The following is a 25,474-nucleotide window of genomic DNA, read 5'->3' as shown; positions in this document are numbered from 1 at the left end:
CTTGACTTTCTACTTTTGCATTCCAGTCCCCTATACTGATGTTTAGCTATTTTAATGCAACCATTAAAAAAAAACACAATATATCTTAAAGAGTACAAGAAAAGACTAGTTATTTAACCTGTTTGAGAACTTTTTCTTATTTTCTCAACAAGCACACTGTCTGTTGAGCTTTTAGCTAGGTTCAAATTAAGAGTTTTATAAATCTTGGAGAAGAATGAAAATAAGGGTTTTCAGCAAGTTTTATACTTATCTCTCTGAATAAGCTGACATCATGCATGCTACAATGTGTCCATGATTTCCAGGTAAACAAATCTATGAGGAGAAACTTAACAAAGTGGATAAGGCAAATATATAGATGATTTTTTAAAACATTTTTGAACAAAAGAGGCATACCTTTCCCTAGCATATTAAATGAAAAACAATATTGTTTAAAATGAAGTTCTTTAAAAAAATAATAAATTATCTGTCTAGAAGAAAAGGGCAAGAGCATAAAATTCACTGGCTGTTTATAATAGTTAACAAAGTAGCTAAAATATGTAAGGATACAATTTAATACTAGCCTTGAATCATACTTTAAAAATACATTCTCTCTGGACTGTGAGTTAACATAATCTTGTAAAATAATTTCAGTTATACAATTTCAACTCTCAATCTAACAAAAGGTAGCATAAATCTAATTTTGAGCTGATGCAAATACAGAGTTACTAAATTTAGCCTGATAATTTTTGAAAGAGTGGTTTCTCCAAATATCTGAAATAAAAAGAATGACTTTGCATCAGATTACTGGTCAATGTAAATTTCTAAACGGCCTGGCCAAAACCATATCTTAATGTTCTACCAAAGTCAGCTCTAAAATTCATTAAATAACATAAGTCATTCCAAATGCCTCTATATTTGTTTGTAAATTTAAGCACAACCGGAAGGCAGGCGAAGGCTCTGGTAAGTGGACAACAATAGAACTGGATGAAACACAGATCTGAGTGTATTTTGAGCTGTCAAGTGTTTGTGAAAAGGTTACCGTGCATGGTGTGAAAAGGATGTTCCACAAGCTTTACATCTTCTGGACTTCTGTTACAAGCTGCAAGAATCTGTTGTACTCATAGACTCAGACAGATATCCTTGCCACTCTGTGGTAACGTGTGGTTATTTAGACCCAAGTTCATGACTCCAGACCTGGAGATTATATTTGTATTTATAATTTCCTCTGCTCTCTTAGGTAAAAAAACCTTGAAGTAGACACTTCAGAGCCTTTTTGCGCTTGAAAGTGTGACTTTTCCAGTTTAATTCAAGTTTAATTCACTTACTAATCATCAGTGCATGCTGGCTTCCCTTCATGTGGTGATTTTGAGATCTCAGAGCTTGGCAAATTTTGATAAACAGGGCCAGGTGCCTTAGAGAAGCAATGAACCAAGTAACTTCATGCTTTGGAGGAATAACTGAGTTCTAACTATGTGCCACTCTACAAGGTAAAGAAACAGAGGCTCTGAAAGATTAAGAAGCAGTTTACATGCCACGCAACCAGGAGGTGGTAAAAATTAAGTACTTTTTCAGTTTTATGCCCAAACTACTCCATATAAAGGTGTGTAAGTTAATCATCTAGAACAATACTCTCTTGCATAAATACAGATTATAAAAAGCAGACACACAGGCTGGACAAGCACTGATTTGACAGGTGCAGGAAATTCCTTGAGAGGAAATAGTGCAGGGGCCAGTCACAGTGGATGGTGACTGCAGCCCTGAAATTAAAAGACATTTGCTCCTTGGAATAAAAGCTATGATCAACCTAGAGAGCATAATAAAAACCAGAGACATTAGTTTGCCAACAAAGGTCCATGTAGTCAAAGCTATGATTTTTACAGTAGTCAGTATGGATGTGCGAGTTGGACCATAAAGAAGGCTGAGTGCTGAAGAATTGCTGCTTTCAAACTGTGGTGCTGGAGAGGACTTTTGAAAGTCCCTTGGCATTGAAACATGTAAAATATCATGTATGAAACGAGTTGCCAGTCCAGGTTCGATGCACTATACTGGATGCTTGGGGCTGGTGCACTGGGACAACCCAGAGGGATGGTATGGGGTGGGGGGAGGAGGGTTCAAGATGGGGAACACATGTATACCTGTGGCGGATTCATTTTGATGTGTGGCAAAACTAATACAATTATGTAAAGTTTAAAAATAAAATTAAAAAAAAAAAGAAAAGAAAGTCCCTTGGGCTGTAAGGAGATTAAACCAGTCAATCCCAAAGGAAATCAATCCTGAATATGCACTGGAAGGACTGATGCTGAAGTTGAAGCTCCAATACTTTGGCCACCTGATGAGAAGAGCCAACTCATTGGAAAAGACCCTGATGCTGGGAAAGATTGAGGGCAGGAGGAGAAGAGGACAATAGAGGATGAGATGGTTGGATGGTATCACCGACTCAATGGATATGAGTTTGAGCAAACTCTGGGAGATGGTGAAGGAAGAGGTAACCTGGCATGCTGCAGTCCACAGGGTTGCAAAGAGTCGGACGTGGCTGAGAGACTGAACAGCAACGAGAGCCTGACTCTGGGGGTCTGCTTCCTGCATGTGGAAACTTCCCAGCCAGCATCAGGAGTTATTTACGAGTCGGGAAAGAGCAAGTCTGTGTTTAGTTTAACATTTTAAAGTTCATTGGTGAAACACAGCTTATTTTCCTCCAAGAAAATCTGAAGCTATTGCATATGTGAAAAGAAATGACTTGGGTGCAGAAATTTATTCTAAAAGAATGATGGCATTGGTCAATTTACTAGCCTGTGTCTGCCGATTGCTTTGAATAAAGCTATTTGATTTATTTCACAATATTTGAAATCATATTTATTCTACTTTTCTAAGCCTTAGAGTAAATCAAACTTCTTTCTAAACTTTATTTAGCTACCAACATCCACCATATTTCAACCATTCTAATGAGACTTTCAGAGGGTTTTTTTTTTTTTTTTTTTTTTTTTTAGCATTGCACAGGTTGCCACTGCCATCCATCCAAGTTAGATAAGATTAACAGAGGTCCAGAGGGTTGGACAATAACTGGGGGAGTAGAAGGCTGTCCATTTCCCTTGCTTTAAAAATTTCACTTTGAGAAGTAGAAATCTTAAAAAAAAATTATTTATGAATCTAAAGCTAAATGAAATAAATAATGTATGTATATTATATTGATCTTCCAAGTCATTTCTTTTACCCTTTCTAATATGTAGAGTTGTTTTGTGATCTTATTATAGCAAATACTGAGCATTGAAAAATCTGCTGTTTTCATATAAGAGCTGGCTTTGGAGATGAATGTCAATTTAAATTGGTTTCTCTGGCATTTATTAGTAATTCAATTTTGCTCTCTGTAATTAATTATGGGATTATAAATAATTCAAATTAGAGGGGAAATATAATCTTCAGACATATCCAAATCATAGAAACTACTTTTAAATATGTCAACCTGTCTTAAGAGTCAAAATGCCATTGTCTTATTATGTGAATATAAATCAAGAAAATATTTTTAAAACACTATTTTCCTCAAGTAGATTTTCCCTGTGGTCTCAGTTTTCCTTCATGAAATCCTTCTTTTCACCTTTCTCATTTTTTTTTTGACATTTATTCTAAGTGTTTACAAGATAATCTCTATTACAGAGATTATAGAGACTTTACAGGGACTACCATCTATATATTCAGTTCAGTCGCTCAGTCGTGTCTGACTCTTTGTGACCCCATGAACTGCAGCATGCCAAGCCTCCCTGTCCATCACCAACTCCCGGAGTTCACTCAAACTCACGTCCATCAAGTCGGTGATGCCATCCAGCCATCTCATCCTCTGTTGTCCCCTTCTCCTCCTGCCCCCAATCCCTCCCAGCATCAGGATCTTTTCCAATGAGTCAACTCTTCGCATAAGGTGGCCAAAGTATTGGAGTTTCAGCTTCAGCATCAGTCCTTCCAATGAACACTCAGGACTGATCTCCTTTAGGATGGACTGGTTGGATCTCCTTGCAGTCCAAGGGACTTTCAAGAGTCTTCTCCAACACCACAGTTCAAAAGCATCAATTCTTTGGTGCTCAGCTTTCTTCACAGTCCAACTCTCACACCCATACATGACCACTGGAAAAACCATAGCCTTGACTAGACGGACCTTTGTTGGCAAAGTAATATCTCTGCTTTTCAATATGCTATCTAGGTTGGTCATAACTTTCCTTCCAGGGAGTAAGCCTCTTTTAATTTCATGGCTGCAATCACCATCTGCAGTGATTTTGGAACCCAGAAAAATAAAGTCTGACACTGTTTCCACTGTTTCCCCATCTATTTCCCATGAAGTGATGGGACCAGATGCCATGATCTTCATTTTCTGAATGCTGAGCTTTAAGCCAACTTTTTCACTCTCCTCTTTCACTTTCATCAAGAGGCTTTTTAGTTCCTCTTCACTTTCTGCCATAAGGGTGGTGTCATCTGCATATCTGAGGTTATTGATATTTCTCCTGGCAATCTTGATTCCAGCTTGTGCTTCTTCTAGCCCAGCGTTTCTCATGATGTACTCTGCATAGAAGTTAAATAAGCAGGGTGACAGCCTTGATGTACTCCTTTTCCTATTTGGAACCAGTCTGTTGTTCCATGTCCATTTATAACTGTTGCTTCCTGACCTGCATGCAAATTTCTCAAGAGGCAGATCAGGTGGTTTGGTATTCCCATCTCTTTCAGAATTTTCCACAGTTTATTGTGATCTACACAGTCAAAGGCTTTGGCACAGTCAATAAAGCAGAAATAGATGTTTTTCTGGAACTCTCTTGCTTTTTCGATGATCCAGCAGATGTTGGCAATTTGATCTCTGGTTCCTCTGCCTTTTCTAAAACCAGCTTGAACATCTGAAATTTCACAGTTCACGAACTGCTGAAGCCTGTCTGGAGAATTTTGAGCATTACTTTACTAGTGTGTGAGATGAGTGCAATTGTGCGGTAGTTTGAGCACTCTTTGGCATTGCCTTTCTTTGGGATTGGAATGAAAACTGACCTTTTCCAGTCCTGTGGCCACTGCTGAGTTTTCCAAATTTGCTGGCATTTTGAGTGCAGCACTTTCACAGCATCATCTTTCAGGATTTGAAATAGCTCAACTGGAATTCCATCACCTCCACTAGCTTTGTTCGTAGTGATGCTTTCTAAGGCCCACTTGACTTCACATTCCAAGATGTCTGGCTCTAGGTGAGTGATTACACCATTCTGATTATCTGGGTCGTGAAGCTCTTTTTTGTACAGTTCTTCTGTGTATTCTTGCCACCTCTTCTTAATATCTTCTGCTTCTGTTAGTCCATACCATTTCTGCCCTTTATCGAGCCCATCTTTGAATGAAATGTTCCCTTCGTATCTCTAATTTTCTTGAAGAGATCTCTAGTCTTTCCCATTCTATTATTTTCCTCTATTTCTTTGCATTGATCGCTGAGGAAGGCTTTCTTATCTCTTCTTGCTATTCTTTGGAACTCTGCATTCAGATGCTTATATCTTTCCTTTTCCCCTTATAAATATATTAGTCAATCAATAAAATTTTAATTTTAATTTGGAAAGGATGCAATTATATGTAGATGATAGTGTTTTGATGCAATGTGTAAAAAAGATGTTGACTTTAATTTTCTTTGAATTTTGAATATTAGTAAGATCTTTGGTCTACAAATATCAGATCTTGAACAAAGTCGAGGAAGTATTTGACAAGGGATTAAAAAACATAAATCATGAAAAAAAAACATAAATCAAAGGCATCGGATAAGCTCTGACAATTTTATACACTGCTGTTCACATTTTGTTGTGTAAGTAGAAAAAATTTTTGTTCTGTTCTTTTTCTGAGCTCCCTAAATATGTCAAGTCCTAATCTCTGCAGTTTGGCTTTGCTGCTGTGTTTCATGATGTACTGGAGGTTTCATTCACGTCTTTAACATCCACTGCTGAGGGTTAGGACTTGTGGCAGGTGGAGTTCTTAACTGCTCCCTCCATTTGCCCCAAGATGCTCCATTTGAATCTTTCTTATTAGACTTTCAACTAGGATTTCATTTGAAGAAGGTACACCCAGCTCAAAGGATATTTGTATCTGATTTTAATTTCAAGTAGAGGATAATTAAGTGTATTTGTTCTCACAATTTCACCACCCTTAAATACTCCCATGTGCTATTTAACATTTTTTTTTCATCATTTAAATCCACTCAATATGAAAAGGCTGTGTACTGTGTGATTCCCATGATATGACATTCTGGACAAGGCAAAACTATGGAAGCAGGAAAAAGATGGGTGGTTGCCAGGAGTTAGGGTGGAAAGAAGGATGAACTGGCGGAGCACGGATGATTTTTAGGGCAGTGAAAATGTTCTGCAATGGTGGATACATGTCACCATACATTAGGCCACACTCACTGGATGTAAAAATTAAGAGTGAACCCTGATGTAGACTATGAACTTGGGTTGATAGTGATGTGTTAGTGTACATTCATCAAACATGCCATTCTTGTGGGGCTGCTGATGGTGGGGAGGTTGTGTGCATGTAGTAGGGCAAAGGTAACAGGAACACCTGTACTTTCTGTTCAGTTTTGCTGTGAACTTAAAACTACTCTAAATTTTTTTAAATTAACAATAAAATTAGTTTACTTGTAGTATTATGTTAAACGTGTGTTAGTCGCTCAGTCATGTCTGACTCTTTGTGACCCCACAGACTGTAGCCCACCAGGCTTCTCTGTCTATGAAATTCCCCAGGCAAGAATACTGGAGTGGGTAGCCATTCCCTTCTCCAGGGGATCTTCCTGACCCAGGGATCGAACAGGCATCTCCTGTGTCTCCTGTATTGCAAGCTGATTCTTTACCATCTGTGCCACCAGGGAAACCTATGTTAAGTAGACATCTTCACAATCAACTTCCTAGAATTTCTTATATTTCCAAAAGGGTGCAAAGAAAATGGTTTCTAAGGAAACACTCTACTGGTGAAGATGTTGTGAAGAGTGTTGAAATGACAACAGAGGATTCAGAATATTACATGAATATTGATAGTTGATAAAGAAGCGACAGGGTATGAGAGGACTGACTTCAATTTTGAAAGGAGTTTTATTGTGGGTAAAACGTTATCAAACACTGCATGCTACAGAGAAATTGTTTGTGGAAGGAAGAGTCAGTCGATGTGGCAGACCTTACCAACATCTTATTTTAAGAAATTGACACAGCAGCCCCAACCTTCAGTGATCACCACCCTCCTCAGTCAGTAACCATCAATGTGGAAGCAAAATCTTCCACCAGCAAAGAACTCACTGAAGGCTCAGATGATGGTTAGAATTTTTTTAGCAATCAAGCGATTTTAATTAAAGTATGTACATTTAAAAAATATATAAAGCTATCACACACTAATAGACTACAGTATAGAATCAACACCACTCTTATATGCACTGTGCTTAGTCGATCAGTCATGTCTGACTCTTTTTGAGCTCATGGATTGTAGCCCTCCAGGCTCCTCTGTCCCTGGGATTCTCCAGGCAAGAATACTGGAGTGGGTTACCACATGCATTGAAACTGAAAGTGAAAGTCGCTCAGTCCTGTCTGACTCTTTGCCACCCCATGATTATAGAGTCCATGGAATTCTCCAGGCCAGAACACTGGAGTGGGTAGCCTCTCCCTTCTCCAGGGGATCTTCCCGACCCAGGGATCAAACCCAGGTCTCCCGAATTGCAGGCAGATTCTTTACCAGCTGAGCCACAAGGGAAGCCCAAGAATACTGGAATCGGTAGCCTTTCCCTTCTCCAGTGGATCTTCCTGACCCAGGAATCGAACTGGGGTCTCCTGCATTGCAGGTGGATTTTTTACCACTTTACCAACTGAGCTATCAGGAAAGCCCACATGCACTAGGAAACCAAAAAACAAAACAAAACAAAACAAAAAAAAACCCAACCAACCAAAGAAAAAAACTCCCACAAAACAACTGTTTAACTTGCTTTATGACAATATTTGCATCATTATGGTGGGTCTGGAACCGAACCCTCAATGTCTTTGCAGTCTGCCTATACTCACAACAAGAGGCTGCAAGAAAAAACTATGGCAAGAGCTGAAACATTACTGTTCAAAACAGCACATCATATATGCTTTTATAGTCACTAAAATAATAAGGCTGGCACATTGAGGATAAAACATGGATGAAATTTTCTGCATCTTAGTTGAATAAAATTTTGGGATTGAATGGTGCCTTTTAATCTACTTTGCCTATTCCTTCTAGAAACTTCTTTGGATCTTCCTATCAATCCCAATTTATACACATATTCTGTTTCTTTCCTTTTTAAATTAATTTTTAATTGGAGTATAATTGTTTCACAACGTTGTTTTAGTTTCTACTGTGCAAAAATATGAATCAATTATATATATATATACACACATCCCCTCATTCCTGAACCACCTTCCCACCCCTCCATCCCGCCTCTCTAGGTGGTCACAGAGCACCAGGCTGAGCTCCTTGTGCTATACAGCAACTTCCCACCAGCTATTCATTTTACACGTGGTAATGTACATATGTCAACGCTACTCTCTCAATTTGTCCGGGTCCCTCAGGGCACAAGACCCCAGTCTCAGGTGACATGCAGTTACCTCGTTCATCTTTCTCCAAGACCTGTTGTTGTACCTCGATTTCCTCCCTACTACATCTTCTCTATTTTCAGCTCTCTTACCCACTGCTTTAGCTCCCCATCCTCTCCAGAGGAAGTCTGCTTCCTGGTCCTGGACTCCAGGATTAGACTGCCCCTGTTTATACCATTACATTACTTATTAACTGTTTGGGCAAGGTAATCAACCTCTCAAAGCCTTGGCTTCCTTGCTTGCAAACCTGACATAAAGACGGTAACTGCTTTACAGGGTTGTTGCAAGGATTACATGAAGAAAAACACAGACTAAGTTCTTAAACTGGTGCGTGGGATTTGGGAAGCCATTAGTAAACACCCAGAGCTGTCCAATAGCTACAGGCAGTGGCTTCGGAGCCAGCTGGGGGAGGAGGGTGGTAGAGTCCTGCGGCTGCTGGAACCAGGTGCTATTAACTGGGTGGCCTGCCCCGACAGAAATCTCTGTCTTTGTTGTCTTCTCTGTGTGTGTCTATATTTGTGTCTCCTCTTCTCACAAGGACACCAGTCATGTTGTATCAGGACCCATCCTAAGGACCTCATCTCAGCCTGATTATGTCTGCAAAGACCCTATATCCAAATAAAGTCACGAGTACTGGACTTAGGACTTAAACACATCTCTTTAGACACACGATTTAACCCCTAAACAGTAGGAAAGTGACCCTTGTGCTGGACAGTAGCCACCCTCTCCCCTCTCTCCCCCCCTTCCTAACTTCCTCTATCCGGTCCTTCCTCTTTTTCTCAAATTTCTCACTTAGAACACTTGTCAGATCCCCTGACCTCATTTCCCACATTCTGGTTTTCTATTATCAGATATCATACTTCAGGTGTGGTCCACTGATGCTTGCTACAGAGTCCTGTAATTTGGACACTTGACGAGGTGACGTTAGGAGTATTTTGCTTTGTTGTGTATTTCTGTGGCCACATCATACAGATGCCTCATGTTGAGGGTGGAATAAATTATAGCAAGCTGTTTTTTAAAAATCCCTTCTTGACTCAGTGGTAAAGAAACTGTCTGCCAATGCAGGAGATACGGGTTCAATCCTTGGGTCAGGAAGATTTGCTGGAGAAGGAAATGGCAATCCACTCCAGTATTCTCGCCTGGAGAATTCCATGGACAGAGGGATTCTCCAGGAACCATGGCAGGCTATAGTCCATGGTGTCCCAAAGTGTTGGACAAGACTTAGCCACTAAAACAGCAATCAACAAGGTCACTAACAGTTTGTAACCGTCTCTCTTGCTGCTTCAGCCTATTTTTCTTTTTCTGCATGCTTTCTTGAGAGAGTTAATACTGATGAACATGGTCTGATGGCTCTGAGAATTGGAATGGATTGGCAGTCTCAGGAAATACTATGCGCAGTCTGAGTGGCTTCCAGACGTTGCAGCCTGGACCAAGCAAACCAGAGGCAGGTGGACCTGCTGTGGTACATGATCCATCACCAAAGAGACCAGAGCTACCATTTGCATGTTATCACATTCCCTCTGGATTCCTACCTCACAGTGTCCTTGAGAGACTCTGGAAAGTCATCAGCATCTTCCTAGAAGACAAAGAAGCGGTCTGAACCTTTCAACAGATGCAGAAGGAAGCTTGGGAAGTGGTCTCCAGCCCTGGGCCTGGCCCTTCAGACAGCGGCCATGCTGGTCTCAAGGATGGGTTTCTCTCAGCATTGACTCTGAATTATAAGCAGGACTGAGACAGTCAACACAAAACCAACACATTCCTTTAGAAGTGGGAAGGCTGCTCCTAGCAAGAAAGATTGGCTACTTCATATTATGGTTTTCCTCTCCCTCACTATATTACTCAACTTATTTTCTTCCTGTCTTCATTTTTGTTTCAATATTTGTAATTTGCCTTGACATGCATATTTAAAATGTTACAAGGATTCAATGTGATTATTGTAATGCTTTCTATACTAGAAATATATACTAGGGATAGTCCGCAATGGGGATAATTTGTAGGTGACTAATTGGGACCCGACAGGATCATTCTTAACAATTTCCTCTGGAGGGTTTTCTTTCTCTCGAAGGGCTTATAAATTCTCTTTGATTTGCAAAAATGCACACTCTCAAGTCCCACCCCAGTGTCTTGGACTTACTCTGTATTCTCATCAGTGAATCCCTATCTCATATTTGTGTACTACTCTGTGAAGAGTGGGCTCTCAATAAATGTTTGTTGAATAAATCCACCTCAATTGTATTTATTTGGCCTGTTGTTGTTGTTATTTAGTCACTAAGTCATGTCTGATTCGTTTAAGACCCCATGGACTGCAGCCCACCGGGCCCCTTGCTTGCTCTTTATTAGTCTCACGAGTTTCTGAAATTCAGACGCCTAAGAAAATAACAATGAATATTGCATAAAATATGAATCTTCACAAAACTCTGTATGGAGCTGATACTATTATTCTCATTTTATGGACGTGAAAACAGAGGTGAGGTAAGTAAAGTACACAAGTTGCCAAAGTCATTCAGCTGAGCAGCAGCCGAGGTGGCACCGTCTTTTATTGTCACTGGACTGCTATGAGGAAATAGTAGATACTCACTGAACAATGAGTTAAATGAATGAATGAAATAAATGACTCTCAAAACATATATTTTATATTAACAATTTCATCCCGGTCCTTAGGAAATAGGATAACCTACATGCAATGCAGTAAGCTGGCCAAAATACGTCCAAATAATAAGAAGAGAAAATAATAGTGCTTATCATCTCCAGGCATTGTCTTAGCTATGAAGCCTTACTGCTAATGGGGCTGTGGCTGTCTGGATCGTGAGGAGTTTAACAGACTGCAAATAACAGATTGAGGCCAGATTAAGAATGGCCTGCAATGAAGTCTAATGGTGTCTGCCATAAAATAGAGCTATTAGAATTGGAAGTCCCATAAGGCCCCTAACATCCCTCTTTAATTCATTAGTTATTATGAAAATAAGAAAAGGGATAAAGCCTTCATTATCCAATCATTTCTCTGCCTGTCAATTAAAATTTGAAAAGGATGGGAAGAGGATCAGGTCCGTGAACTGTAATGCTGAAGGATCAAGAAAGACGTAGTCTTACATCTAACTTTCAGCAGGAGGCACAAACATCAATGCTAACCCCCCACCCAGTGTTTCTGAGGACCACATGTCTGGATACATAAATGGATATTTCTGAGTCTTCAAAATTACTTTCATCAGCAGTATAATCGCCCAACTGAAGGATATCTGATCACAGATAAGAACAGGCAGCCAATCCTTGCTGGTCGAGAGGACCATACACAGAAGACCCGACCTGTCTTCTGCATAGGCTTGAAGCTCCCCCATCAGCAAGCAGTGCTCAGGCAGGAGTGTGAGTTGGCCCCGAGTACCTTTATGGGACATCCTTGTCAGTTATCTGCAAGGCTATTTTATCAGTCAACCTTGAATTTACACCAATATGAGACAGAGAAAAAAAAGTTTTGCAGCATCTTTTCAATAACATTAGCACAGTACAAGGTAGAGCTATCAGTTTTCTATTGCTGCCAAAGCAAATTATCACAAACTGAGTGGTTTAAAACAACACAGAGTTATCATCTTATAGCTCATTAGACTGGGCTTCCCTGGTGGCTCAGACAGTAAAAAATCTACCTGTAATGCGGGAGACCTGGGTTTGATCCTTGGGTTGGGAAGATCCCCCGGAGGAGGGCATGGCAACTCACTCCAGTATTCTCACCTGGAGAATCCCCATGAACAGAGAAGCCTGGAGGGCTACATTCCATGGGGTCACAAAGAGTCAAACATGACTGAGTGACTAAGCACAGCACAACACAGCTCTGTAGACTGAAATTCCCACGTGAGTCTGACTGCGCTAAGATCAAGGTATTGTCAGGGCCAAGTTGTTTTTCTAGAGCTTCTATGACAGAATCCATTTTCTTTTCTTTTCTAGCTTTTAGAAAATGCCTACATTTTTTTTGGCTCATGGACTCCCTCTTTCTTCTTCAAAAACAGCAATATACCATCTCTCTGGTGCTTTTCTGTCATTAGGTATCAGATTTTTTTATGATCATAGCTGGGACTCATGTGATTAGACAGGGCCACCCTGATAATCCAGGATAGTCCCCCATCTCCAGGTTCTCACCCTTAGCCACATTCTGAAAGGCCCTTCTGCGAGGTAAGGGAACACTTTCACAGGGTCTGAGGATTAGGATGTGAGCATCTTTGGGAACCATTATCCCCCTACCACACTAGCTTACAGTCAAAGTGCATCATTCTCAGTGCTGACAAAGACAGGCGGGCAAATACTATCACCAGGCTCATGTCCTCAGCTTTTCCAAACATTCTATATTTCCATCTCAATCATTTACCTCCCTGCATAAGATAGTGAAAAAGCTGGCTTAAAACAACTTTCAAAAAACTAAGATCATGGCATCCAGTCCCATCACTTCATGGCAAATAGATGGGGAAAAAGTCAAAGCACTGACAGATTTTATTTTCTTGGGCTCCAAAGGCACTGTAGACAGTTGACTTCAACCATGAAATTAAAAGACTCTTGCTTCTTGGAAAGAAAGCTATGGCAAACCTAGACAGTATATTAAAAAGCAGAGACATCACTTTATCAACAAAGATCCATATAGTCAAAGCTATGATTTTTCCAGAGTTCATGTATGGAGTTGGATCATAAAGAAGCCTGAGCACCAAAGGATTGATGTTTTTGAACTGTGGTGCTGGAGAAGACACTTGAGAGTCCCTTGGACTGCAAGGAGATCAAACAAGTCAATCCTAAAGGCAATCAATCCTGAATATTCATTGAAAGGACTGATGCTGAAGCTGAAGCTCCAATACTTTGACTACCTGATGCAAAGAGCTGACTCATTGGAAAAGACCCTGATGCTGGGAAAGACTGAAGGCAAAGGAGAAGAGGACAGTAGAGGATGGGATGGTTAGACATACTCACTGTTTCCATTGTTTCCCCATCTATTTGCCATGAGGTGATGGGACCAGATGCCATGATCTTAGTTTTTTGAATGTTGAGTTTTACACAGCTTTTTCGCTGATGAAAATGTGATGATCAGTTTTATCTTTCAGTGGGACACAGAGTAAAGAAATGAACAGCTTCATCACGTGTGGATTCCCTATGACCCACACTGATGACCTGCCTCACTTGCTTCATCAGCACTTTGCTTTCAACTGAGTGACGCATCGTTTAATTCGAGCCTTTTCTCATGATTGATCTTTAGGACGAATGACTTTTTTTTTTTCCTGGAAAATATATTAATAGCTCTCCCTCTTTTTAAAGCATGTTGGACAGAGGGATGCTGATGGAAAATGAACTGTGTTTTCTTATAAATCTCTCTTGGATCTTAGCTCTGTTTTTTTCCCTCAAGATCACTAAATAACATATTCTGTTGAAGTCCATTTAGCATTCTGTGGGTAGTTGTATCTATTTCGGGAACCCATGGCACACTTTGAGCATTTGACAGGCTCACACCTGATTAATCCCTCTCCCTTTCCTGTCATCAATATTATTTAGGCGCACTGGTCAAACCATATTGACACTCTGCTGACATCTTCTCTGGTGCCCAATTACCTTTCTGTCAGGGTACGATCCAAGAGATGACAGGAGAATTCTATGCTGTGCCAAGCAAGTTGGCACCAAAATGTCCCTGAGACAGAATATAATATATCATTTTTATGCTTCTTCTGAAAACTAAAAGAGACATCTCCCTGTCCTCGATGCCAAGGGGTCTTTTAACTCACAGGCTGTGCTGTACCTTGAGCTGTCCGGCACCTGCTGGATGAGCCTGGCTGATACTTTCTGTTTCACATCCCGAGGTGGATTCTTAATGAAACAGCAGAGGCCCTTCCCTTTGACTCTTAGCCCTGACCCACATATTGGAAAGCAGTTCCTCTTCTGAACGAGTTTAGCTGCTAGGTTTTTTGAGGAAAATCCTGTTCAGATGCATCTTTATGGTACAGAAAATCTGGCCAGTGAACTTCAGTAGAGTAAGTATAAGGAGTAAAATACCCAGGGCTGTAGAACCTTTCTGCAGACCATTCTGGCAATGCTATGATACTGAAATGCATGCTGTGAGGCTAAAAAGGATTAAAATAAGGTTTTCTTTTTCTTTCTTCAGTTTAAATTTTAAGATGGCCTTCATTTGAGCAAAAGGGCATCTGCATTTATATACCTAAAAGGGAAATGTATCAGTAGCTACTCATTTTAATATTTTATATGCACATACACATTTGAGTATTAACGACTGTCTTGGCCTGTTTAGCAACCAGAAGAGCGTTCCTCATAAGTGACATCATGACAGAACTCTGACTGTGTGATGGGAGTGTGCTTACGGGACGTAGTCAAACAATGACAAATGTCTGGGGAGTATTTACTGGTGAAATACAGATGTGCACTCTTACTTAGGAGTGTCCCCTCATTTAAACATCAAATCTATCATACAATGTAGGTATTATCACCATTTCAATTCTTTTCTAAGGAAACGATCACAGAGAGCTTTTGCAACTTATTCAGAGTCACTAAGCTAGCCACAGAGAGAAGACTCAAAACCAGATTACATTTAGAAAATAATTTGAACTTATTTATGATAAAATTGTACTTTTCTCGTGGCTCAGATGGTAAAGAATCTGCCTGCAATGCAGGAGATTGAAGTTTGATCCCTGAGTGGGGAAGATCCCCTGGAGATGGGAATGGCTACCCAAACAGTATTCTTGCCTGGAGAATTCCATGGACAGAGAAGCCTGGCGGGCTCCAGTCCATGGGGTCATAAAGAGTCAGACATGATAATACCTATATTGTATGCTAGATTTGATGTTTAAATGAGAGGATACTCCTAAGTGAGAGTGCATCTCTATTATTTCACCGGTAGGTTAGATTAGGTTTAGTTGCTCAGTCCTGTCTGACTCTTGTGATCCCATGGACTGTAGCCCGTGAGGCTCCTCTGTCCATGGGATTCTCCAGGCAAGACTACTGGAGTGGGTTGCCATTTCCTTTTCCATTTCACTGGTAAATACTCCTCAAACATTTATTTTGTCGTTGCTTTCACTACTTTCATGATAAAATTACTCTTAAAGTAAAATCAAAATGAAATTTTTCTAAAAACCAAATAAAGAACAGCACAGAGGTGAGTAAATGTAGATAATAAAATTGAAATCATACATTCAAGTTCATGGCAGCATTGCTGAGAATTGCTAAGCAGCAGCAGCAAACCATGTGTCTACTGATGAAAGATGAAATGTGGTATACACATACAAAGAAATAGTATTCAGACTTAAAGAGAAAGTAGATTCTGATACATGCAACAAAACAGTAGTTAAGTATGGATGTGAGAGCTGGACCATAAAGAAAGCTGAGCGCCAAAGAATTGATGCTTTTGAACTGTGGTCTTGGAGAAGACTCTTGAGAGTCCCTTGGACTGCAAGGAGATCCAACCAGTCAATCCTAAAGGCGATCAATCCTGAATATTCATTGGAAGGACTAATGCTGAAGCTGAAGCTCCAATACTTGGGCTACCTGATGCAAAGAGCCAATTCACTGGAAAAGACCCTGTTGCTGGGAAAGACTGAAGGCAGGAGGAGAAGGGGACGACAGAGGATGAGATGGTTGGATGGCATCACTGACTCAACGGACATGAGTTTGAGCAAGCTCTGGGAGATGGTGAAGGGTAGGGAAGCCTGGTGTGCTACAAGTCCATGAGGTCACAAAGAGCTGGACACCACTGAGTGACTGAACAACAACACCACAAAAGAACCTTGAGGACATTATTCTAAGTGAAATAAGACTGTATGGTTCCATTTACATGAGGTACCAGAATAGTAGAATTCACAGAGACAGAAAGAAGAATGGTGGTTACTAGCAGCTGGGGGCAGGGAGAAATAGGGAGTTATTTTATAATGAAGAGAGTTTCGATTTTCCAAGATGGAAAGACCTCTGGAGATGGATTGTGGCATTGGTTGCACAACAAAGTGAATGTACTTAATACCACTGAACTATACTTAAAAATTGGGTAAGATAGTAAATTTTTTTAATATATATTTTATCACAGTTTTAAAAATTGGAAGAAATGAAATAATATTGTATATAGTACAAATGTTAAAATTTCTACAGACTTTATATCTTGCTGGTTAACATCTAAGCATGAGTCTGGAGTTTGCCTGCCCTGGGTCTGAATCTCTGCTATCCCTCTTGTTAACTGTGTGACCTTGTGGAAGTAATTTAAGCTCTCTGGGGTTTAATTGCCTCATTTGCAACATGAGGAAAAACAGCACCTTCCTCATTGGGTCAATGTGATGTTTAAATGGCATGATACATTAAACACTTTGGAACAGTGTCTGGTGCATAATTAGCACTCAATAAATGTTCATTATTGTTATTGTTGAACAACATGAGGGATGAGAATGCACATACAAATATTTCACTTTGAATAAAACTGAACATGTTTCACAGAAAAATGTTACTGAGAAAATTAGATGAAATGATCAACGATGAAAAAATGTAGAATGATTTCTTTTCAAAGCATTCCAAATATTTTGCTGTTAGTGATTGGATAATAAGCTGAGCCGATCATACGTGAAGGTTCTGGCTTTGAAAAAATGAAGAGATTCTGCCACCTATAAACATTGTCATGGGTTATTTCTGGCCTAGGGAAAAGCTCTACAGACACGTCAGTTCCTTTCAGGGCCCATGGAATAGGGCATGGCCAGTTAGTATGTGACCGGCCTTTCTACCATGGAATTCTCCAGGCAGGACTACTGGAGTGGGTAGCTATTTCCTTCTCCAGGGCAATCATCCTGACCCATGATGATAGCATCCATGTCTCCCTGCATCACAGGCCGATTCTTTACCGCCTGAGCCACCAGGGAAGCCTGTTGAGGTGAGAACTGATTACTAATCGTACCACAAAGACTGTGCTCCCATGTCTGTGCTCATGTTGGCCAGGAAACCCTTATCCAGAAATTCTACAAGTACAGTGCGAGATGGGTATCGGAGCAGCGAACAGGCTGCCTTCCCTGCAGCTCCATTTTGGAATCACTAGCGTCCGATATGATGATTTAGCTCATTGAGTCAGGCTGTCCGAGGCCAGGAATTACCCAGCGGTGGGCACTTAGCTGAGACCAGGCTCGCTTAATTAGGATTCTGGCACTGTAGGTGGGGGTATTTACTATTGCTGTGAATAGTAAATCATAAATGTTAAATTACATCCAATCTCAGAAATAACTGTGCAAAACTTCTCAAGGCATAGATAATCAGGCAATTATTGAGCTGGTTATAGTTCTTGCAGCCCATTGCTGCTTTGCTGTGAGACAGAAGTATGCTCGGAGCTACAATCTAATTTATCTCAGCTCCATTTCTGTGTGTTTTACTCTAGTAAATAAGAATAAATGCTTAATCTAAGCTTCAGAGTTCTTTAAAAAAGACTCTAATAATATGTGGTCTATTGTTTAAGCTTTAAATTTAAAACTTACATATAACTAGTGAAAACATTAAATTCATATATCATTAAAAAAGATAAAAACAACATGAGTAGTCTTCCTAGATCATGATATTGTAGAGAAACATTGGAGTGGAAGTTTGGAAATCTGAGTCTTAGTCTTCTCTCCATTTCTTATTTCCAATGTAATTGGAAGTAAAATTTTCCTGAGCCCCAATTCATGCATCTGTGCTTTAAGAAATTTTTCCTGATTCCATCAGTCCTACTCCTGGACATATACCCATATCAAACTCAAATTAAAAAAAGATACATGCAGCCCAATGTCCATTGCAGCACTGTTTACAATAGCCAAGACGTGGCGGCAATCTAAATGCCCATAGACAGATGAATGGATAAAGAAGATATAGTACAAACATGGAATGGAATATTACTTAGCCATAAAAAAGAATGAAATAATGCCATTTGCAGCAGTATGGATAGGCCTGGAGATGATCATACTAAGTGAAGTAAGTCAGAAAGAGAAAGACAAATACCATATAACATTTATATGTGGAACCTAAATGTGAGACAAATCAACCTATCTATGAAATCAAAACAGACTACAGACCTGGAGAACAGACTTATGGCTGCTAAGGGAAGGAGAGATAAAGGTATGTGTGTGTGTGTATATATACACACACACACGTATATGTAGATATGTATAACGGAGTCACTTTGTGTAACTGAATCACTTTGCCTTCCAGAAGAAATGAACATGACATTATAAATCAACTATATTTCGATACAATTTTAAAAAAGAAAGATTTTAATGATTTCAGCTAGAGTTCCACTCATCATTTAGGTAATAAAAATAGCATACCCTACTGCAGTTTTAAATGTTCATTCACGACAGCACTTTGCCAGGACTTGACATGAATTGGGAAGTACTATCTACATTTTGCGGATATGAAAACCTAGAGAAGTGAAACACACTGACTTAGATCTCACACGGAGGAAAGGGCAAAGAACTTTGTACTCACTTTAGTCTCAGTCCAGTTTAATCAAACGACTTGTCTGACTGAGGTAAGATTACTGGTAGAAGCAACTTTCTTAGCTGGATATGGACCCTGAAAACATGAGATTCAGTAGAACGTCTGCTTTTATTATTTTTTGTTGTTGTTCAGTGGCCAAGTCATGTCTGACTCTTCGTGACCCTGTGGACTGCAGCATGACGGGCTTCCCTGTCCTTCACTATCTCCCAGAGCTTGCTCAAACTCGTTCTATTGAGTCCGTGATGCCATCCAACCATTTCATTCTCTGTCATCCTCTTCTCCTGCCTTCAATCTTTCCCAGCATCAGGGTCTTTTCCAATGAGTCGGCTCTTCGCATCAGGTGGCCAAAGTATCGGAGCTTCTATTTTTACATCACTACAGATGTTGTTTCACATGTGTGAATTTCGCATGGGTGTGTGCACCAGACTGCTTTTCCTGAGTTTTCGGCTGTCCTCTGTGGTAGGATGAAAAGAGCTGGACACCAGTGACCATGGAGCTCACACTCTGTGTACCTGGACAGTGAGCCAGCTGGAAACGCTCCCTGGTTCTCCCCATCGTGGCAGGGGGAGGCTGCAGGAGTCTACTTCCTACCTGGGTTCTGGCTTCCTCCCTCTCCCAGCATGACCCCCAGACAATGCAGTAACCCCTGGCTGTGTGCTCAGCCTTGCTGGTGCCCTAAGAATCTGATGGCTCCACTGACAAGCTGCTCCCATTCTTGCCCCGTGAGGTGGGAGAAGCCAGGAGTTCTGTGAAACCCCGTGCTCAGCACAAGAGCCTTGTCCAGCATCTCTCTGAGAGCTGATGGGGTTGACAGACCTAGGCTTTCTCTTGTCTTCATTCTCTCTGGTTTGTAAGTTCCTCTGGCAAAGCCTGTTCTGTGTCACTGACTCGTGGTACTGTGGAATTCGTCTCGCGCCCTGCAGCATGGCAGGCCGAGAAAGCACAGGTACCTCTTTCCCTGGTGCCGTTTCATATCCTAAGATTCATCTGGAACTGGTAAGAATTGCAATGAGAATTACATAATTAAGAATTGCAATCAGCTACGTATCCACACTGTACAATTCACAGAATATTAGAATATTTTCCTATTCCACATTCTATTTAACTCTCACAATAGTCTACCAGTCAAGATTCAGTTTTATTATACAGACCACAAACCTAAATGTAAGACTGGCTAAAAGCCTCCCCTCAAAGTGGCAGATCTGGACCTGGATGTAAAGTTTTCTGCTTCCAGGAACTTTGGTACATATCTCTAGAAACAAATCTATTCATCCTGACCTACTGAAAGCACTCCAGGTGCTGGTGAATTCAAAGCCCAAGAAGACATCACCAAAAGCTTTCTTTCTTGTACCGAATAGGAAAGATCATTTTAGTAGCTATTTATTGTAAACATATTGCTTTTACTTTTCAGTTTGCTCAAGATACAGTGTACCTACTATGAGACATTAGACCATCTTAATAGGAGCAAAAGGGTGAGGATATCTTAGGTACTACTCAGCCCGAAGGAAACAATACATCAGCCATATCCAAGTCCCTGAGTAACTGAAAAATTACAATCTAATAAAGAGCTTGCAGAGGCACATGTCTGAGTGAGGCTGAACAGGTATGTCTACAGTGTCTTCTCATGGATGATTTGAATTCAGGTATGTTCTTGGAAGTGCATTGCTCTCAAGCCTGAATGTCTTACCAGTGATCCCACAAATGGTACCTCGCTGGGTTTAGACACGGTGTTATGCTGGAGCTTCAAACTTAATATTTTCAAAGCTGAACCCATAATCTACCTGCTGAACTGTTATTACCATACCTGGTAAGGAATTTAACCATTTCCAGGAGGCCAGTGGGGAGCCTACCCAGACCCCTCTCTTTCTTCTCGCATAGCCATAACTATCAAGTACTGGAGGCGCTACTTCCCGAATATCTCACATAGGTTCCACCATTTCCACTGTCTGGCCCTCAATGCCTTTCAGGAACACCCGTGACTTCCTTTTTCTGGATCTCTTCCCCCCTCTCCCACCCTTTCCATCAAGGTTACCTCCACAGGGCTCACTGCCAGTAAATCCATCTCCTACCACCCACTGAAAAGAATGGCAGCTCTGGTGTTTGCTGCCCAGCTGCTCAGCCTCACTGAACCTTCTTTCTTCTCCACATTACACCCCAGATCTTCGGCCCTGATGGCTCCCCAAACTGGCTGTCCTTACTCCTGCCTCTCCTCCAAGTCAATCTTGCAAGGGAGAGTGTGCCCTGCAGACTCTTACCTCTCTTCCAAGCATCCCTGACTCATAAGGACTGTCCTAGCTCCTCTCCACTCTCCCTCAGTTGGACTTCAGTTTCCTTGCACTGGTTTTGTTGGACCCTGCAATGTCTTAGTCAGAGAGCTGGTTGTATTATGTTGTCTCTGTGTGTGTGTGTGTGTTTTCCCAACTAGTTTCTGAGTCCTTGAGGACAAAGAGCATGCTTTATTTGTCACTGTATCCCAAACCCTTGGGATGACGTCTGACAAAAACAAATTTCACTTGGATTCATGCACTAGATCTCCCTTTTCCTTGTGAATATCTCAACTCCCCTCCATGGCAGGACAAAAGCATTGCCCAGTGTAGGTTGCTTGAACAATGAACCATCTGGGAACAGTGCTCTCCCTTCTGGTCTGGGAGGCTGCACCAAAGTCTGCTTCCCGAAGGCTCCGTGAGTCAAAGCTGAGCACACAAATGAATCTGAGTGAACCCTCAGAACCTACTTATAGACACACGACTAGTAAGAAGTGGCAAGAACATAGGCCAGAGCAGGGGTTCTTGTTACTGCCAGTCTCTGTTTTATTTCCGGAACCTAGAAGACTCCCCCGCACACAAGAGCTCCATCGATATCACCATGAGTGAAGGACTGACTGCATCGAGGACAGGCTGCTGACCGAAAGTTACCTTCGAAGGCCGGGTCTTTCTGATTTCATTCTCCTGACTTCTAGTCTTTCTATAGTGTGTCAATGTGTGTATATGTGTGCATGCGCTTGTAGACACATCTTTCAAACAAAATTAAAGAGTGAATATATCATTATTTTCTCTTGAGCATAAACCATAGTTAAAGAATAATGACAGCTATTTATACACATGCACAGAAATTCCAAGTCACTGAAATGTATAGCCTCTGTAATAATATCATTTACTTAAAAAAAAATGGCTTTTGGAAAATAGGTAGGCATCCAACCTGACAAGCATACAACTTTACATGCAGAACTAGTTTTCAGTTAACTGGTAGGATGAACTTATCTTGTAAACTGTCCTCTACGTAGTTAGCATCGATTAAAACCCGGGCGACTGTAGGCAACTGTGATCACATGAAGAAATTCGGGGTTGTGCTCTCTGCTGCCACCCAGAGGCGGGGATGGAGCACAGCCGCCTCTTTCATGTCAGAAACAAGCAGCTGTGGCAAGATAAGCGCTTTACGGGAAGAACCGGACTCAGGCTTACATATTCCACTCAAAACTTCTGGGGCCTTTTCCCCCACAGAATGACAGCTGATTTATCTTTATCTATTACGGACACAGACACAGCCATTCGCCGTGAAGCAGGACAAAAGCCAGTAGAGGGATGAAAGAAACCCCAAATAGATCTTCTTTGAACTGATTTGTATCAGAGTTATAAACAGTTCAAGGCTTGAAAGAAAAGCAGACGGGCAGGCACTGTCGCTGAAGACGAGAGCAAAGCACAATCGTCCCTTTCTTTTCCCACCTCTGTCTTTTTTTTTTTTCTCATCCAGCTCCTCAAAGCAGACACCGTAGGAGGTGGGAGCACTCACCGTAGAGGCTGTTGTGCTCTCACACGCCTGCACACGGCTCCCTGCCCGCGGCCACCCCCTGTATTGTCACAAAGCACATTTTATAATGCAAATCACTGTCTACTACATGCCTCATTATTTTCCTCTCTGAATAAAATATGAATACATCAATTATGTGTTCTTCTCTTTCTAAATGCATACCCTTGTAACACTGACCTCTTTCGGCTTTTATAGTTTTCAGAACGTTCCTGACATTTGTCAGCTGGGTTACTCCCGAACCTTTCTAACCCAGTCGCTTATTCTCTCAGCGCGTTTCACACTTTCTCTCGCATCTAACTAGCCCGGCCCGCAGGCAGGCTGGGAGGGAGCCCGCACCCGGGCCCGCACTCACCACTGCTTGTAATCCGCGTCACAGTTGCAGAAGTATCTGGGGTCCGTGCAGTTGCGCTCGATGCCGCAGGCACATTTCTGGATTCCAGGCCCAGAGCCTCCCCAGTAGTAGTGCTTCTCGTTGGCTTTGCCAACCCACCAGGTGTAAGGGCTTCCATCTGCAAGAAAGGGGAAAAGCACACTGAGATGGGACCCGCACCCAGCCACTACCACGGCACAGTCACATCCCCGCAAGCCAGGAGCCGCGGCTCTCTGATACCCTGAACACCACTCAGCCCTCTTAGAAATCAGGGCCTTTCAATAATAGAGAAATGCAATAAGAAACTTCAGAGGGAATGGTAAGCTCAAGCTTTCCCACCAGGGTAAGTACCTCTCCCTCTGAAAGATTTTACATTCAAGCTTCAGGAGTTAAGAGGCCTGCTCTGTAAAGTGGCTGCCCAGATGCGGCACACCCACAAAGTACGAGGGTGTGTGCGCCATGCATCGGCTCTCTAAGGTACAACTAGGTTCATGGCTACTTGTGCTTTTCCATGAAAGCACAGTCATGGAGATGGCGGACTATCAGAGCTAAATGTGGACTTTCATCATGCCTTAGCATGATCTTATTTTACAAGTAAGCAACCTAGGTACAGAAAGGTTAAGTGATTCTTTCAATTACACAGCAGAGCAGCTCCCAGACTGGAAGTTTGACACTTTTCCTCATAAGAAATTGAACAATGCTCAGTATACCATCCTATTTTGTTTTATTATTTGGCCTAATACTCACCCATTCATTCACTTGTCAGACATCCTATTGCGTTTCCTTTATGTGTCAAACATTATAAGAAACTCAGCAGGAACATGGAGGAAAAGATACAGATTGAGTGTGGAATTTAATTATGGAGAGTAGGTGAGGAAAGGAAGTTTCCTAGAAGAGGTAACGTACTGCAGCTATGTCTTGGTAGTTAGGTTACCCAGGTGAATAAGGATGTAAGTGAGACAAGGAGCGCTAGGCAAAGGAGAAAGAGTGTAAAGTTCTATACAGAGCATGCATGTTCACTGATGGTAGAACAGGGCTGAAGAGATAAATCTGAGAGGGAAGCAGGTGTAGGTCACATCAGACAGTGGGTGAAGGCCGTAGCACAACAAACATTGTCCAAATAAGCTATTTTGCGTTGGTTTATTCTTGCTTTTCAGTGTTGATGTCCTCCTTTTTAAGAAAGCTGAACTTCATTCTGAAACTAATGGGAAACCACTGAAGTATTTTAAGCAGGGCATTTTCACGGTCATGTTTGTGTTTGTAAAGATCTGCAGTGAGATGAAAGGCAGATTTCGGGGGATGGAGTCATGGAGGCCAGATGTGATGCTTCTGTGTTAATATCAAAGAGAAATAGTAAGATCACAGTGAAAATGGAGAGGCAGAGAACATGCAAATTGATGAAGGAGGTACAACTGGCTTGCGAATATTGGGATTTGGGTGGGGAGATGGTGTGTGGATTAATCCCAGATTTCTGGCTCAGGTGACTAAGAGGATGGTGATGTGCTTTACCATCCAGTAGATCACAGGGAAGAAGATGAGAAATCTAGAGAATGAAGAAGAAAGGATGATGACCCTCGTACATGAAGTGGGCAACTGGCTCTCAGAGACAGGGTCTCAGGAGCATTCTCTGGGCTGAAAATCCCCTTTTAGGAGCCATCAGCCTAAATCACTTGCAGCAGGAGAGAAGTCACTGGAATCTTTTGGATTCCAGCAGCATTTAGAGAGCAGAAAAAAGGAGGAGCAAGAAAGAAGATAGTCTGAGAGGCTGCAGGAGAAACAAGTAAAGAATTTCCATAAGAGCAGTGTGGTCGGCATTGTCAGACTTCATAGCAGAGTTCATTAAGATGAAGGTTTTAACTTTCCCTTTTAATTTGACAGCTAGACGGTGTTTGTTGAGAGGAGTTTCAGGGGAATAATGGGAAGAAGTGGCTAGGCAGCAGCAGGCAGAGGAGGGAAGGACAGAGAAAGCTGCCCTTGCAGGAGGCTGGGAACTGAACAGAATCTGGTGGAAGCCGTGCGGCCAGTGAACCTGCACTCCACAGTTAAAATCCCCATGTGTGCGGCTACAATCCCATTCTAATCACTCACCACCCTCTCAGCGTGTCAGGTGCACACGTGTCTCAAGCACACATCTGTGCATGTGCTTGTGCTTAGAAATAAAACATTTTTCACTCTGTAAGCTGTCATCTAAACCAGAGGTGCCCCAAATTTCTGGTGCCAGGGACTGGTTTCATGGAAAACGACCTTTCCATGGATCGGGGTT

The 25,474-nt window shown here is 41.5% G+C and overlaps 1 protein-coding gene across 1 annotated transcript in view; it reads right to left on the bottom strand.

Annotated features, from left to right (window-relative positions):
- The window catches only part of CNTNAP2 (contactin associated protein 2), a 2,308,807-nt gene that overhangs the window by 467,668 nt on the left and 1,815,665 nt on the right, over nt 1–25,474 (bottom strand). The window contains exon 14 of the mRNA XM_025292067.3: nt 23,194–23,350. Coding sequence (XP_025147852.3) covers nt 23,194–23,350 — 157 coding nt within the window. The remainder of the gene's footprint in view (nt 1–23,193; nt 23,351–25,474) is intronic.

This window comes from Bubalus bubalis, chromosome 8 (genome assembly GCF_019923935.1).
Source record: "Bubalus bubalis isolate 160015118507 breed Murrah chromosome 8, NDDB_SH_1, whole genome shotgun sequence".
NCBI classification, from domain to species: domain Eukaryota; kingdom Metazoa; phylum Chordata; class Mammalia; order Artiodactyla; family Bovidae; genus Bubalus; species Bubalus bubalis.
Note: the sequence above shows the minus strand (reverse complement) of the source record. Positions and strands in the feature narration are given on the sequence as shown.